Source organism: Helianthus annuus, chromosome 10 (genome assembly GCF_002127325.2).
Source record: "Helianthus annuus cultivar XRQ/B chromosome 10, HanXRQr2.0-SUNRISE, whole genome shotgun sequence".
Taxonomy (NCBI): domain Eukaryota; kingdom Viridiplantae; phylum Streptophyta; class Magnoliopsida; order Asterales; family Asteraceae; genus Helianthus; species Helianthus annuus.
The window spans coordinates 174,764,314-174,780,349 of NC_035442.2; the positions used below are offsets into that span (position 1 = coordinate 174,764,314).

The following is a 16,036-nucleotide window of genomic DNA, read 5'->3' on the forward strand; positions in this document are numbered from 1 at the left end:
CTCATTTGTACAATATGAGTGTTGTCGGATTTAGAATAATCAAGTAAAATGTATGAGGGAAGTGTGTGTTGAAGGAAATACACAAGCAAGTATAAACACATAAGAAAGCATATCAAGAATGGTACTTAAATAATGAAATGATAAAACAAGTGTTATCACATAATAGAACAAGCTTTAATGCGTACGAATAACATGTCAAATATTACACATGAGTAACATACATGCTTAAAAGAGCATAAATAAGTAACAAATAAGGTATCATGTAGTAGTCCAAGCAAAGCATACGAATAAGGCTCTAAAACTATAGACTAGGTGAAAGCATTCCTACTTTTCCTAATTCCCTATAGTTATGGCTCTGATACCAATCTGTCACACCCCAACCAATGGCGGAAACATCGGGATGAGACGAAGTGTGAAGATTGCTAGAGACATCATAACGCTATTTGTGACAATATTTAGAAATTCCAAATTTCATTTCATTTCATAACTTCAAATAGTCAACATTACAAGAAATTCAAATACAACAAGTTTAACATAACAACATGATAACATAACAAAATTTGATACAACATATTAAACCCTAACGTCTATATGTGTATCTAGGCATCAACGCTACTTCTTTTCTTAGCATCGTCCTCATCAACCTGTAACATGTTTAAAATAATTCAATGCAAAAGCAAAGGCGAGTATACAAGTTTGGTACATACATAGCATAAGATAAAAGTGTGAACAATTCCTCATAGCAAGCATGCGATTCAAGATAAACATTAAATATGGCATGTGTCTAACATATCAAACCAAGAAAACGCAACTTGCTCATGACATAACCAAAGTTTCAGTATGTTGGTGCACTTGTGTCTGTACTTTGTCTGTATTCGGTCTGATATAAACGATGTCCTGATTTGTATTGTAAGTTGACCAAGTCAACCATCCTCCGGTGTGACTTGGACAACAGTTTAAAGATGTTCTGATCGAAGGATAGCCTCGAAGGATACACCTGATCCTTCGAGGTGATCGAAAGATATGGTTCGACCATGGTTCGACCATTAGACCTCGAAGGATGATCCTTCGAGGTCCATGCTGATCTTTCGTGTAACATGTGGTCGACAGATGATCCTTCGGACCATCTGTCGAATCCTTCGACCAGACCTGCTGAGCTGGGTATATATACCCATGCATGTGTTGAGTGTGAGTTAGTTCTGGAGTTCTGAAGTTCTGCCATTTTACACACCAAGAGATAGAAGCTTAGAGAGCCTTCTGCCCAGAACTCACACACACACTTAGAGAGTTTATAGAACACTTCTGTAAACATTGAGCTTGTAACCGAACCTTCATTTGCATTAATACGACTAGTGTTAATCGGTGAATCTTTGTGTGTTTGTTTCTCTACTTGCTACTAACTCGGTTTGCTTGCTAGCTTGGATTCCGCACTCGCTAGTAGGTTTGTATAACAAGGTTTAGGTTCGTAATCCTCCGCGAAAAAGGGACCTACAAGTGGTATCAGAGCTAAGGCTCTTAACCTTGTTTAAAACCGGGTTTTTACAAGTTTTGGTGTGTTGAAACACTTGGTTTTGCACCTGTTTTTACTTGGTTTCTTGCATTTTCTTTGAGTAAAAACGTGTCTAAACTAACCGGGAGTGTTTAAAGTGGGTTGGGTAACTTGAAAACTTGTTTTTGAGTGATTTGGTGAATTCCGGCAATATTCCGGTTAAAGTTCCGGTCACCGGTTTCTGGGTTAAGTTTTCCATTTTTGGCATATTTTATTTCAAAATCGTGGTTGGTGGGAAAGTTGTCAGCCTGCCATACCCATTCTGCCGAAAGTTGACTTACCTACCCATCACCTTTTCACCAACCCGTCACATCTGTGTCAGTGTGTCAGTGCTCATTCGAAAGATATCCTTCGACATCGAAAGATATCCTTCGACATCGAAAGACCATCCTTCGATCAGTGACAGCTCGATAGATAAACATCTTTCGAGTAGTCCTTCGAAGTTCGAAACACATCTTTCGATCAGGGAATCTTTTTGAAAGATAGTTGTTTTATCTCGAAAGATAAGGATCTTTCAAGTGTGAATCTTTCGAGATTTTGAGTCTTTCGAAGCCAGTGCTCGAAAGTCAACAGTGATCCTTCGAACACTGTTGATCATTCGAACAAGTGTGATCCTTCGGAAGTTAGCTATTCGAAAGATAAGTGTCCGAAAGATAGGGATTTGACTCGAAAGATAAGGATCTTTCAAAAGGGAATCCTTCGAGTTCTTGAATCTTTCGATATTATTGTTCAAGACTCAACAGTAATCTTTCGAGTACTGTTGATCCTTCGAACAATAATTGATCTTTCGATTGTGGTCAGTTTATTGTTAACAAGTTTCTGTGATCTCAGATCTTGCAACCAGGATCCTTCGGCTGTGTGATCTTTCGGGTGGCTATTATCCTTTGAGACATTGATATAGTTTTCATTTTTCTGATAAAAAATGAATCCAGCATGGGGTAATCCGTCAACTGCAGAGAGCAGTACGTTTTCTGCAAGATCCAGTGTGCCATGCAATTCTGATATGTATTTTGGAACTTCCAGTACTTCGTTTGCAAGACCCGTTTCACATGCTCCATTAAAAACGGAGTACGTCACAATCACAGATTGTTTTGGCAATCCAAAACTAGTTCCTGTAAAGCCAGCTCCCACCACAGACATGTATGGAAATCCATTACCCCCAGTTGCCGTGCAACACCATTATTCTACTGTAGAATCGTCATTTCTTAATCCCAAGAACAGTAGTCAGACAAAAACGGCGTTGTATGCTGAAATTGTCAAAGATGTCAGCAATGGTGGATCCTCGGGGAATGATAACAGTTCTGAACATGTTAGAAGTTCAGGTGAAGATGTTTCAACTTCAGTGGAAGGTGATATAACTTCAAGTTCAAGTGAGGATGGATCTGGTATTGATTCTGATGCAGAAAGGCCAACACCTGAGAGTAATTCCAGTCAGGTATGTGTTAATGAACCAACTGCTGTAGATTGTGATAATTGTGCTAGATTAAAGGCAAACATGTCTGAGTTGCAAGGCAAACATGATGCTGTACAAGCTAGTTTGTTTGACTTGCAAGACAAACATGTTTCATTGAATGCCAAGTGGTGTGAATTTCAAAGCAAACACGAAGCTTTGCAAGAGAAATATGATGTGACATTTATCCACAACCAGAAGTTGACCGTGGATCTTTCAAAATGCACAGAAGCCAATATGTTTTATGAAAACCATGAAAAAGAATTTAAGTCAATGATTGAGACGTTAAAGAAAGATAAAACTGAATTGACTAAAATGGTTTCCAGAAAACAAACGGAAATTAATTTGTATATCTCACGTCTTGAGACAATGCAAAAAGAAATGGCTTGTGTGAAAACCGAAAGTGATGCGATCCAACTTAAGCTAGATAGTTATTTGAGCTCTAGCTATGTGTTGGATCACATCATTGACGTTCAGAAAGAAAAACGGGATGTCACATGCATAGGATATAAGAAATGTCCACCACCTGTGAGACACAATTATGATGCGATGCCTGACGAGGAGGATAGAGTGTTCTTTGAACCATCTGTTCCTCTAGATGTAAAGGAGTTTGCAGCAGGACTCGGATACAAGAAAGATGTATCACCAGACTCAGATACTTCAGCAGATGCATGTGTGTCCTCTGCTGAACTGAATCAGGATCCTCCAGTCATCATTGAGGATGCTGATTCTTCTGATGATGAATCTGATGATACCATCCCAGCAAAGTCTGATGCGGAAGTCAAAAATGGGGACATACCTCTCGAGAATTACATTCTATGTGATCCTCCTGCAAAACCCGCTAAGACTGTTGCAATCGAGTCCTCGTCTGCAAAAGAGTCGGAGGGTGTGAATTTGCTGTACACTCTTGTTGGTGATGATAAAATCTACTCTGACAAAGATTTTCCTATTAAGAATGTTAATCAATCTTTAATAAGTAAAGTCTTTGAAGATTCGACAAGTAAATTTTTGGGAAAGACAGGACCACGTGTTACAGTTACACAGTGTCCTCCTATTCCAAAGGCTGAAATTCGAAAACAATTTGGGAATAAGAAATTACCAACAGTACAAAAACAGCAGAATCATGCCAAACCTAAAGGAAAGGCACCGACTCAGGGTCAGAAGAAACAGACCCAAAAGAAAAACAAGAATGTGAACTTTGTGAAATCTAAGGGAACGGACAAAATCGAAACTTATGAGAACAAATCTAACTTAGATTTTGTTAAACAAGCAACAGTTTTGAAAAGAAATGATCCAAACTGTTCAAAACCTAGTACCTCGGGATCACAAAGTTCATCATCATCGTCAAGACGAGCACATGATGCTTCGGGGATTGTTGAACGAAGATATTGTTTTGAGTGTGGAACAATTGGACATATCATTCGAAATTGTCCATATCTTCATAAGCTGAAAGCAAAGGTTGATGATCCCCGTGAACAAAATCATGCCGCCCAAGAGAATAGAAAAGGCAAACAGGGCGAAAATAAGAAAAAGGTTCGGAAGATAAACCTCGTGAAATCAAGAGGGACTGATAAAATTGATACTTCCAAAAACAAATCCAATAAGGATTTTGTTAAACAAAGTAAAATTTTGAAAAGAAACAGTCAAAACAACTATACACAACACACAAACGGTTGTGATGTAGGACCAAGTACCTCAAGATCACGAAGCTCATCATCCGGCTATTGCAGTTATGATACTCCGAGGTTTGTTGAGCGGAGATCATGCTTTGAATGTTGTGAGTATGGACACATCATTAAGAATTGTCCATATCTCACCAGGAGAAAGTCAAAAATTGATGCCCCCCATGGTAACAATTACCATAAAAGATCTGTTTCATCAAAACAGGATCCTCGTCTTGTTAAACAGCGAGCAAAGAAACAGAAAAAGAAACAAAGAAAAGAAGTTGAAAAGACTTTAAAACCGGAGATTATCCAAACAAAATCTGTTAAATTGGATGTTAAACATGAAAAACAGAAAGAGATTTGGATACCAAAACCGGTAACTGTTTCAGGGGGAGCTACATCAATTCCGAATCATCGGGAAATGGATGTTACAATTCTCGATGATGACGGACGACCCAAGTCTGTGAAGGCTTGGGTCCCTCTCTCCAACTAATCTCTGAGTGAGTGTGCAGGAAGTTCCAGGAGGAACTATTGATAGTCTTAGGATTGTTGATGGTGGAATGTCCTTGCACAAGATAGGCGACAGAAGAAATTGTTGCCTTTGATGGAGAAAGAGGAAAGAAAAAGAAAATGTGGCTGAATGAAGTTGCAAAAATTCGACCAAATGAAGAACGTGCCAAAAGTTGGTCATTATGGTTTTTGATCGGGTCCTCAGGAACGAATGAAGTGAAATGTGTGCCGATGCCTTGGCATGGATTGAACATCCGCACACCATTTCTGAAAGAGAAAGTCAAAGACCTTCGCTGGTGGAATGTGGAAGACCAGCCGGACCCGGAGGTTTATGAGCTTGTTGCTGTCAAGAGATTTCTCAGTAGCTGCACATTCGACCTTGAAGTTCACACCGGGTGAATATTAAGTTGGGGGAGTGCTTAGATTCCTTGCAATGCACGGAACAGTTGCAGGATACGCCTTTAAATCCTTAATCTCTCCTATACTTGTCGATATTTTAGCTGCTTTGTGAATTGTTATTATCTCGTACAGCACTCTTTGACCTGACACGTTGATCTCGGATATCACCTCACACGTGATTGTTTCAATGTGAAACTCATCAATGTTGTCATGGTTCGCACCGCTTACCGACATGCCAACTCATTTTTCCAAAATTTGTTAAATCTTTTCTGATAAAACTTAATTTTGGTAAACGGCATTAAGGTCAAGCAAGAGTAAAACCAGCATCGGAAAATCATTTTTGTAAATAACTTTGTGTTTTAAATTTGTCTTAGTTTATTGATTTTAGGGGGAGTAAATCCAAAAATCAGAAAATCCAAAAACATCGAAAAATTTCAAAAACACAAAAACAATAGAAAATCAAAAATGAGTTTCCTGGCGAGCAAAAGAGAAAATGATAGTACATCAGTGGTCTATCCTAACCTCTTTAAACCTTAAATGCAAAACGATAAGCAGCTCTATATAAGATGTATCGGTAGGCTCACAATCATTTTAAAGTGTGCAGGGTGATATAAATCTTAATCGACTGAAGATCGGGTGGGAACCATTCATTGGCATATGGTCTTAGTACCGAAATTCCGTTTGATAGATTGCCGAGGTTCTGAGATATTCGGTCTTTATGCTGCTTATCATCTGGGTATCATGGTTGTATCTTTTACTGAAAAATAACGGGGACGCAAGTCTAGATCTTCCATGATACTATACATACGTGTACATATTGCATACTGCATTCGACCTCAATAAGTGATAAACAATCACATGTCCAAATCAAATAAGTGATAAAATATCACATTTTTCCGGGTGTCAAGTTCGTCTCTCTGCTGTACGGAAGTACTGACCTGTTCACGGACTTGCACCTGTGCCCTCATGCATACGAAAATCAAGTTCCTCATCAATAAGTGATTATATCACATAGGGCTTGTTTTCAAATCAAAATAAGTGAGTATCTCACAATTTATACGGTCAAACAGATGATAATCGGTATACTCACCGGTAAGATGAACACTCGTGCATACCTTGATACGGGAATGTGTCGTGATGTGGATGAACACCGGTCGGTAAGTATAAATCATACCTTAACGTATCCCCTCGCCATGATTACATCTGATAAGTTGAGCTTAAGTGGACAACAATACCGATAATTGTTATAGGATGCTTATCTTAATATTAACTAACTGAACAACAAGAGCGTTTTGGCATGACCGTACACTGATATGATTCTCTTACCCTCGAAACTCGCAAAAAGAATGTTTGTATATATTTATTTACTGCTTAACCTTTATTAGTTCTTTTAAACAGTTTCATCGTTTGGTGCATATCAGCACGACATTAGCGGTGATGTCGTTTGATAACACTCAAAGGATTTTAAATTGTTATCTTTTAATTTCAAAAACACGCCTAAAATCCTTGTTTTAATATAAACTTTATAAAAGCCAAAAAGATTTTATTTCTGCTTTATTTTCGATCGTACGATGTTGGAGCTCAAGTCTTCGTTACCTGAAACCTGACTGAAAACCGAACTGACTAAATCTTCATAAACGGTCAAAATTTGCAGATTTTGAAAGTTAGAATTTAAAATTGATAAATTTATTAAACTTTCAAACTGTCGGACGGTGTTTGATTTTGACATGGTCACTCGTGTGTCATTTGTTTATACTATTCCAAGCAGTTGTTCTCATTACGCGTTTAGATTTCTTGCATGTGCAGATTCTAAAGGCTAGGAGAACATGGTCGATGACAAGCCTTGGAATGAAGACACGACGAGAAGGCGCTCAAAAGATGAAGATGATCGAGTTGCTGCTGGCCATCATCAACACCACAAGGATCTTACTTCATAAAGTTAAAGTATTTCACGAGCATAACTCAAGGGGGAGCTTATGTTAAGGGGGAGTTTGTCAACACACTTCCTACATGATACGGGTAGTTTGTTGATACACTCTCTACTTTCAAGACGTGAAGACTTTGAAGATCCTCCGGCATTGAAGACATGATAGGACATCAGAGTCTTGAAGACCTGAAGACCAAAGACTGTCGAAGTTCCAGACAAGTCTACACTTTTAGAAGAACAAGACAAAGATTAGAGATCAAAGACAAAGCTACAGCCAAGGGGGAGTTTGTTGGTGCACTTGTGTCTGTACTTTGTCTGTATTCGGTCTGATATAAACGATGTCCTGATTTGTATTGTAAGTTGACCAAGTCAACCATCCTCCGGTGTGACTTGGACAACAGTTGAAAGATGTTCTGATCGAAGGATAGCCTCGAAGGATACACCTGATCCTTCGAGGTGATCGAAAGATATGGTTCGACCATGGTTCGACCATTAGACCTCGAAGGATGATCCTTCGAGGTCCATGCTGATCTTTCGTGTAACATGTGGTCGACAGATGATCCTTCGGACCATCTGTCGAATCCTTCGACCAGACCTGCTGAGCTGGGTATATATACCCATGCATGTGTTGAGTGTGAGTTAGTTCTGGAGTTCTGAAGTTCTGCCATTTTACACACCAAGAGATAGAAGCTTAGAGAGCCTTCTGCCCAGAACTCACACACACACTTAGAGAGTTTATAGAACACTTCTGTAAACATTGAGCTTGTAACCGAACCTTCATTTGCATTAATACGACTAGTGTTAATCGGTGAATCTTTGTGTGTTTGTTTCTCTACTTGCTACTAACTCGGTTTGCTTGCTAGCTTGGATTCCGCACTCGCTAGTAGGTTTGTATAACAAGGTTTAGGTTCGTAATCCTCCGCGAAAAAGGGACCTACACAGTAGAGGCGGGTCGTTAATCCTATAGCGCTACATATGTCACGGTTTGGCTCGTACGAAGTTAATGATAAGTTCCACACATAAGAATCACCCAAATTTAAAGTATCAAGCCATCACATATACAAGCATGTTATAGGAATGTTCATGTGTTTAGACAAAAGTTCATGTGTAAGTTTCAATAAGTAAACATGTTACACCCCAAAAGTGGTAAAAGTAAAAAGGGGAAAATACGAGTATACTCACATTGGTTGCGTTCAATGATTCGTTGAAATAAGCACATGAAAAAAATAAAGTACTCCAAAAAGGCGAAGAGATATCCCTAAGATATAAAATACAAATTCTAATCATAAAGAATACAAAAAAAAAAACCACAACGTCATGAAAGGATTAATTATTTTAATATTTATTTTCCGCAAGGTATGCCTTGTATCACTATCGTTTCCTAGATCCCGAAAGAGCCGAGTGAGATCATATAGCCATCACCTTTTAGAAGGTTAGGAGTTGTCCCGACATTTTACCATTGCAAATAATTAAGTTTATATTTTGTTTAAACCCTCTTTTTTTGTTCAGAAATTTTTAAGTTTAATGAATATAACTATTTTAGTTCTAAGAGAAATCATGACAACCTTTAATTATTCATAGAACAGAAAATAAAGTCTACATAAAGATAGGGTTGTAAGTTATTGGTTTAATTCTAGTAATTAATTAGTTTAATTATAATCGCGTAAAGAGCTTACTGATGATTTTCAATTAGATATACTAGTTAAATAAATACATTTTAGCAAACTAATTTGTAAATAAGTAGCATAGGATATCATGAACTAAAATATTTTAGTTTAAATAAAACAAAAATGTCTTAATTAAAATCACCAGCGAGTCAGGCTAGAAAATTATTGAAAGAGTCATAATTTTTTTTAATTAATTTTAACTTATGATTCTATGAACTCCTTATCCCAAATCAGTTTTCCCATATCAAAGTGTCATGAACTCCATTTTTTTTATAAGTCTTAATTTAATATTTAATGAATATGAAGCCAGGAAAAAAAACAAAAAAAAAATTGATACCAGTTTCGTAGGACAATAGAAGGAAGGCCGAACAACAACAGTCGGTGGTCGTGGCTAACAGCGGCGAAAAATGGTGGTTCACGGCTACAGCGAGATATGGTGTGAAACCCGATAGCGACGGAGTGGCATGACGGTGGGGCGCATGCTATGGCGAATACCTCGTCAATCGAAGTCCGCAATGTAAGATATGGATTTATGGAACAGAGCAAAACTCCAAGACGAACCCGAGACCACACTAACTAAACCCAATGTTCGAATGCTATAAAACCGATACTCGATCAAAGAACTAACACCATGCCCATGCGATGAACCTAGGATTAGACAAAAGGTTGCTTGGGTTATGAGTTGTTGGAGTTAAAACATAATAACAATGGAGGTGGCGGCTGCTTCTTGTTTGTAGGGTTTTGTGGTGTGTTGCATCAAGAGGAAAAAGAAGGAGCCTTATAGGGTTAAAAGGACCTTTATTGAATTATAAAAATTTTGATTTTGTTTATTAATAAATAAATATTTTGGCCAAAAAAATATAAGATTCGTGACATTGTTTTGGTATTATTATTATGTCTAATTATTTTATATATAATTAATATAGCTGCTTAATTTGTTTTTTTTTTTTCTCATATAGCTCGAAGGATATTACGTTTTGTAAAAACGAATATATTATTTAAACGAGCGTATTTTTCTCTATCATATGGCTTAAGTTTCATAAAAAAATCAGAGTCGGGTCAAATATAGATATTTTAATTATAATGATTCAAACCAGTTTACAAATGGTTCGGATCTGAATTTTCAAAACGGGTCGGATTTTTCTAGTACTCATTTTTGGCGGATGTTACACAACGTAACGAGCGTCCACCATCCTAAATATAGGATATTATTTATTATACCGAGCGTATAACAGACTAAAAAACATAAAATAATATTATAATGCTCTAAAAATTTATTATTTTTTGGTTTTCGGGATGATGATGGACGAGGATATGGATGACAAGCTCGAGCTGCAGGAGTAGGTGGAGTAGCAGCAGTAGCGTCAGCCGGCTAATCCACCTACGGGTCACCCATACTTGGAGTTTTCTCCGGAGTCCGAGGCTGTTAGCCGTTGCACCAAGCTTAGGAGAATGCATGTTGATGGACACTGGGCGGTTTGTTGGCAGTCTCTTCAGACCATCATGGAGGTGGATAAGGCGCGAGAGTTTATTCCGCCTGATTCACCGTGGGTTATATACGTTGCGTATAACTCTATACGCATCGTATATAAACCCTAGTATTCTGTGCTAATGATTGCTAGCCAGACGCCTGAATTTCATGCATTATATACCCTGCATATAGCTCTGTACACAAAGTATATAAAGCCTAAGTATGCAAATAGGCAACAGAAGTGTACCTACAGTTTCTAAAAAAAAAAAAAAAAAAAAAAACCTCACCTATATATGATATATGTGAATAGAGAACAATTCACACGACATGAAATATAAAACTGAAATTTATTAAAATAAAGATTCAGGATTAAATTCCTCTATCGAATCCAAATATGTCAATATATGTTTTGTTGGTTATCAAACCTCAAAGTTTTACCAAATCCACTTAATAATTAATCTATTGATAGTAATGGATATTTTAGCCTAGTGGTTAAGGGTGAGACGGAAAGCTTTGCTTCTTTTGAAGGTTCTCGGTTTAAGTCCAAACAAGGGGATTTTAGTATTAATTTGGTAATACTAACATATTAACTACTAACCCGGTTAATGATATTCTAACCGTGCATCGTTCAAATAATTTTTTAGATAAACTAGAATATAAAAACCACAAATGCTTGTATTCTATTCAGTCATGCACTATCAACGTGAGTCTTGAGGCCATGCTTATTCCATGCATAAATTCAAACCAATCTAAAATAATAACTCACGACCCACCTGATAAATAAATAATTAACCTCAGGAATCACCTCCTTAATCGTTTACTCATACCATTCATTCACAAAAGTGTCGGCTCCTCAATGAATTTCGCTTCTTGATTCGCAAGAATTCAATGAAATTTAAAAAAATTGGAATCTGAATTCCATATCTTAAGATGTTTGGTTCACAAAATTTGATAGAATTGGAATCTAAATTTAATGAAAAAATATTGTTTTACAAGGATCTTCATGTGTTTGGTTGACAATGAAATTGGAATTGGAATTGAGCATGAAATCCTTCAAATTCCTTGAACTAAAGGAATTCAAAATCCTTCCTATATGTGAAGGAATTAAAGTAAATTTATTGGAATCTTCCACCGTTGACCTGAACGGTTTTGACCCGCACCGTTTCAACTCGTATCATTTCAATCTGAACCGTTTCGACCTGTACTGGTTTCGATCCGTACCATTTTGACTCGAACCGTTTCGACCCATACCGTTTCGATGTGAACCGTTTTAGCCCGTATTGTTTCGACCCGTACCGTTTCGACCCGAACCGGGGGTTGTGGGTGGGTGCCAGGATGATGGATTCCAACTCATTTGACAAACAAACACAACAAAAATGGAATTGAGATTCTATTTCCAACAATTTCCAATTTCAATTAGAATGTTTAAATTCCAAATCCAATTCTTTCAAATACTAATTTCTATACAAATTCTAATTCCAATTCCAAAACATTCCGCGAACCAAACGCCCCCTTATAACATTTCATGTGGGTTTTATCCCGTTCCCATCTCGACCCCTCACGGACCCACGGCCTCTTCCCTGGCCACGTCCAAAGCCATCTCGGTTTGAGCTTCAAACGTCACAATGTTTACACCCGTGCGATTTTTCTTGACTACCCAACAACAAACCACCTTGAGTGTCCTCCGTTCCTTTCAAGCGCTCTTCGTATGCTTTCAAGCTACCAATGGCTTCACTGAATAACATTGAGTCTAAGTCGAAGCATTTCTCAATGGATGCCACAATTTGAAAAAACGACTTGGGCATTGAATCAAGCAACGTTTTCACCAACTCGACTTCCTCAAGTTAATACCCCAAGACTTCTTACCTTCTGCTAAACCAGTCAATTTTGCAACGAAATCATCAACCATTTCGCCATCCTTCATATGTTAAATTTCAAGCTCCCTTCTTAATGTTGCAAGTCGCGCCGCTCTCCTCGGGTATAGCTTGAAACAAGAAGGCAATCGCTTGTTTCGACTTCTTCTGACCTGGTTCTTCTCCTAAAGTCCTTGATACGACGGTCTCCCATCTATCATGAGCATCCATGATCGACTTCACTTTGACCGCCCATACTGGATAGTTCGTAGCTGTCAAAATTAGATATTGGTACGTCACAAAACCACCTTCTTTAGCCGGTAGCAACGCCATTTTTTCTTATCAAACCCGTTTCAAGAGGTCTATTCCACCGATCAAGATCTTCAAGACTAACTGAATATCTGTCATGATTTTTTTTTTATTATTATTTAGTTTTCTATTTTATCTTTCAAATCTTAGTATGAATATTAGGGATCACTATTGTTTAGTAAAGCTTTGTTTATTTTAATAAAAATTGTAAGCTTTAAGCTTGATATTTAAAAATTAAAACCTACGTTAACACTTATTTCAATATAATTGTTAGTGTTTGATCCATTTGAATTGTTTACATTAAAATATTTGCTCTAATATAAATCATGGATTAAAAAAATGTCTTCAAAATAGTGAATGAATTTACCATTCCCACAACGTACTGCACCTTCTTTGCCCTGATCTATGCAAATGGGATCTGCAGCTCCATTGAGAACCGATTTTTATTGAAGTCAACAAAAATATAATATCTTTTTCCAGTTAAGAATTTCGTGAACTTGTTATATATATATAAATCTAAAATTCTACATGGGTTTAGATCGTTTACTATTAAAGTTATTTCAAAAGTTTATAAATATGTTTGTCATATCAAATGAGCAACGCAAGAAATTACAACTATTCTGGAAAAGCATGGGTACTCAATGAATCGAATAACCATGTCGGTTATTAGATAACCATAACCATAATAGATTGGTTATGGTGGTTTCGGTCAAACAATTAATAGTGAATTGGTTATGGGTCGGTTAACCAAGAATTTAGGTCTAGCTGAAAATATCTCAATTTTTTTTGGACCATGCAATAAATTGTTATTAGATTTCTATATATTAGTATATTACATTAAGGTAAAAAAATACATAATGTAATAATAATACCAATTATTATTGAATATTTAAACAAAACTATATTATAAAATCCATAAATTCAAAAAAAAAAAAAAATTCAACCAAAATGATATGATATAATAAATGTTCAACTAAAAACATCAAATAGAAAAAATGGTGAAAAGTCCAAAATCCGACAAAAAATTACTATATAGTTCGGTTATGATGGGTACGGAAATATTGATAACCATAACCGACTAGCTACTTTCGGATTTTAGAAAAACAATTAACCGACCAGTCGATTTTTTATGTGGTTTGATTTTATTGGTTAATTTGGTTATAGATCTATTAATTCGGTTTTTTCCACACCCCTTACATTTAAGCTCGTTATAAAAAACAAATCAAATTGGAAAGTCTGTGATACATCTTCATTGATGGTAATCCTTTATAAACATGTTTTAAGTGTAGTATGACTATTTTCAAAGTAAAGTGAATAAAATTTTGGACTTTATAGTATAATTTACAAAAATAATGTATACTATAGATTCTAGGTTAAAATATTATACTAAAGACTATGTTCCTTGAAAAGTCAAAACTAAACTCAACTTAAATTTTACTCTTTGTGGCTTTTCATCAACAACACTCTATATTAATGAAATGAACATATACATGGGTCTGAGCAAAAATGGCACCTGATACGAAATTTACCATCACATTTACCCTACTTTCACTTATTTTTCTTGAAATTTATGTATCTCCAACTAATCAAACCCAAAATGCTCCTTCTATCTCCAATTTACCGTTAACAGCTCTGCAGGATGAAGCAGCACCCATGATAATCAAAGTATGTTTAATTATTATTCCATTTATTTCTGTACAAATACATTTTTACTTGTCATTACGAATACGTATTTCTTTAATTTGTTAGAAAGACAACATTCAAGTGGCAAGAATCGAAGCACAGTTAGCTAAAGCACGAGGTGAAATCCGTAAATCGATTGTTCAAAGAAGTTTCGCATCGAATGGAAGTTCGGGAACCATGTACAGGAATCCCTTCTCCTTTTATCAGTTAAGTGCTTAAATTGTATAGAGAAAATGTTAAAAACGGTTTTATATATAGTTGTTTTTCTGGTATTCATACAAGTATATAAACAATCATATACTTGTATGTTGTTATCGTATTCTTAAGTTAATTAAAAAAATGATCAGTTTTAAATTTTTGGAGTTCTGAAATGATGTGTTTGTATTACAAATAAGTAGCTCTTTGGTATATTTTAAATGTTAAGTGCTAAATCAGAAAGATGTCTGAAACATTAAGTGCTAAACCAGTAAAAAATCTGAACCATTAATAGCCAGTATAATGCGTAACCGTTCAAAAGCACATGTCTGACCAATTCAGATTAGAGGTCTTAACAATTCAGACTTTGTATGATGCTTAATCATTCAGAAGCAAATGTCTGAAACATTCAGACATCTGCTCGCGAAACAAACACTCTGAACCTTCAAGTACTGAACCAGTAAGAAATCTGAACAATCAAAAGTCTCATTAATAGCTAAACAGACAGCCCCCAAGTCACTTAATTTTTATGAAACTTAACATTCATATAAAAGTTAATAATAAGATTATCAGTAATGGTTAATGCCCATAAACGGAATTTTTCGCCACATCAGTATCATAACACCCTTTAAAAATGTATAATGGTTAACGCACTTAATGCCCATTCAATCATTATTTTTCAATTTTGTTTCTCCTCATTTGGCATTATACTAGAAAAGTTATCCATCTTCATACCCCTACCCTTGTAAGGCCCACTGTGGCGGTGTTGGAGGCGTTAGCAATCGTTTCACACCCCTATAATGCCCATTACGCATGGTCTAATATAACGATAAATGAAACATGAGTGATTTTATAGTTCAAAAAAGTATAAGCTGTTTTTATTGGAACAATAATTAAATTTGGTTAACACTTAATAATTTTATATCACACCTATGAATCTTTTAAGTTATTATAAAACCTAAAAGATTGTTGTATCATTCAGGAGTCATTCTGAAATGATGAAGACGTTCAAGGTATGGACTTATAAAGAAGGAGATATCCCATTAATGCATAATGGTCCGATGAAAAGTATATACAGTTCCGAGGGTTTGTTCATTGAAGAGATTGAGAGAAAAGGAAACCCTGTGGTCGCTAACCACCCTGATGAAGCGCACGCCTTCTTTATTCCGATAAGCATATGCAATATTGTTCGTTACCTCTTCAATAGCTCAGATCATCCATACAATTTTTTAGAAAAAATACAACATATAGTCGAAGACTATATCGGTGTCATTGCAGAAAGGTATCCTTATTGGAACCGTACCAATGGAGCTGATCATTTCTATGTTTCTTGTCATGATTGGGTATGTACATTCCTTC

General features: G+C 36.3%; 1 protein-coding gene and 1 long non-coding RNA gene across 2 annotated transcripts in view; one reads left to right on the top strand and one right to left on the bottom strand.

The window, feature by feature from the left end:
* Positions 1-16,036, top strand: part of LOC110886741 (probable glycosyltransferase At5g11130) — a 57,909-nt gene that overhangs the window by 40,158 nt on the left and 1,715 nt on the right. The window contains 3 exon segments of the mRNA XM_022134579.2: positions 14,430-14,464; positions 14,549-14,688; positions 15,660-16,020. Of these exon segments, the coding sequence (XP_021990271.2) occupies positions 14,430-14,464; positions 14,549-14,688; positions 15,660-16,020 (536 nt within the window).
* On the bottom strand, positions 603-9,934 carry LOC118483240. Its single transcript, XR_004869977.1, has 3 exons — positions 9,504-9,934; positions 8,682-8,757; positions 603-644 (listed from the first exon to the last, which is right to left on the bottom strand). It is a non-coding gene; the product is annotated as an uncharacterized LOC118483240 (long non-coding RNA).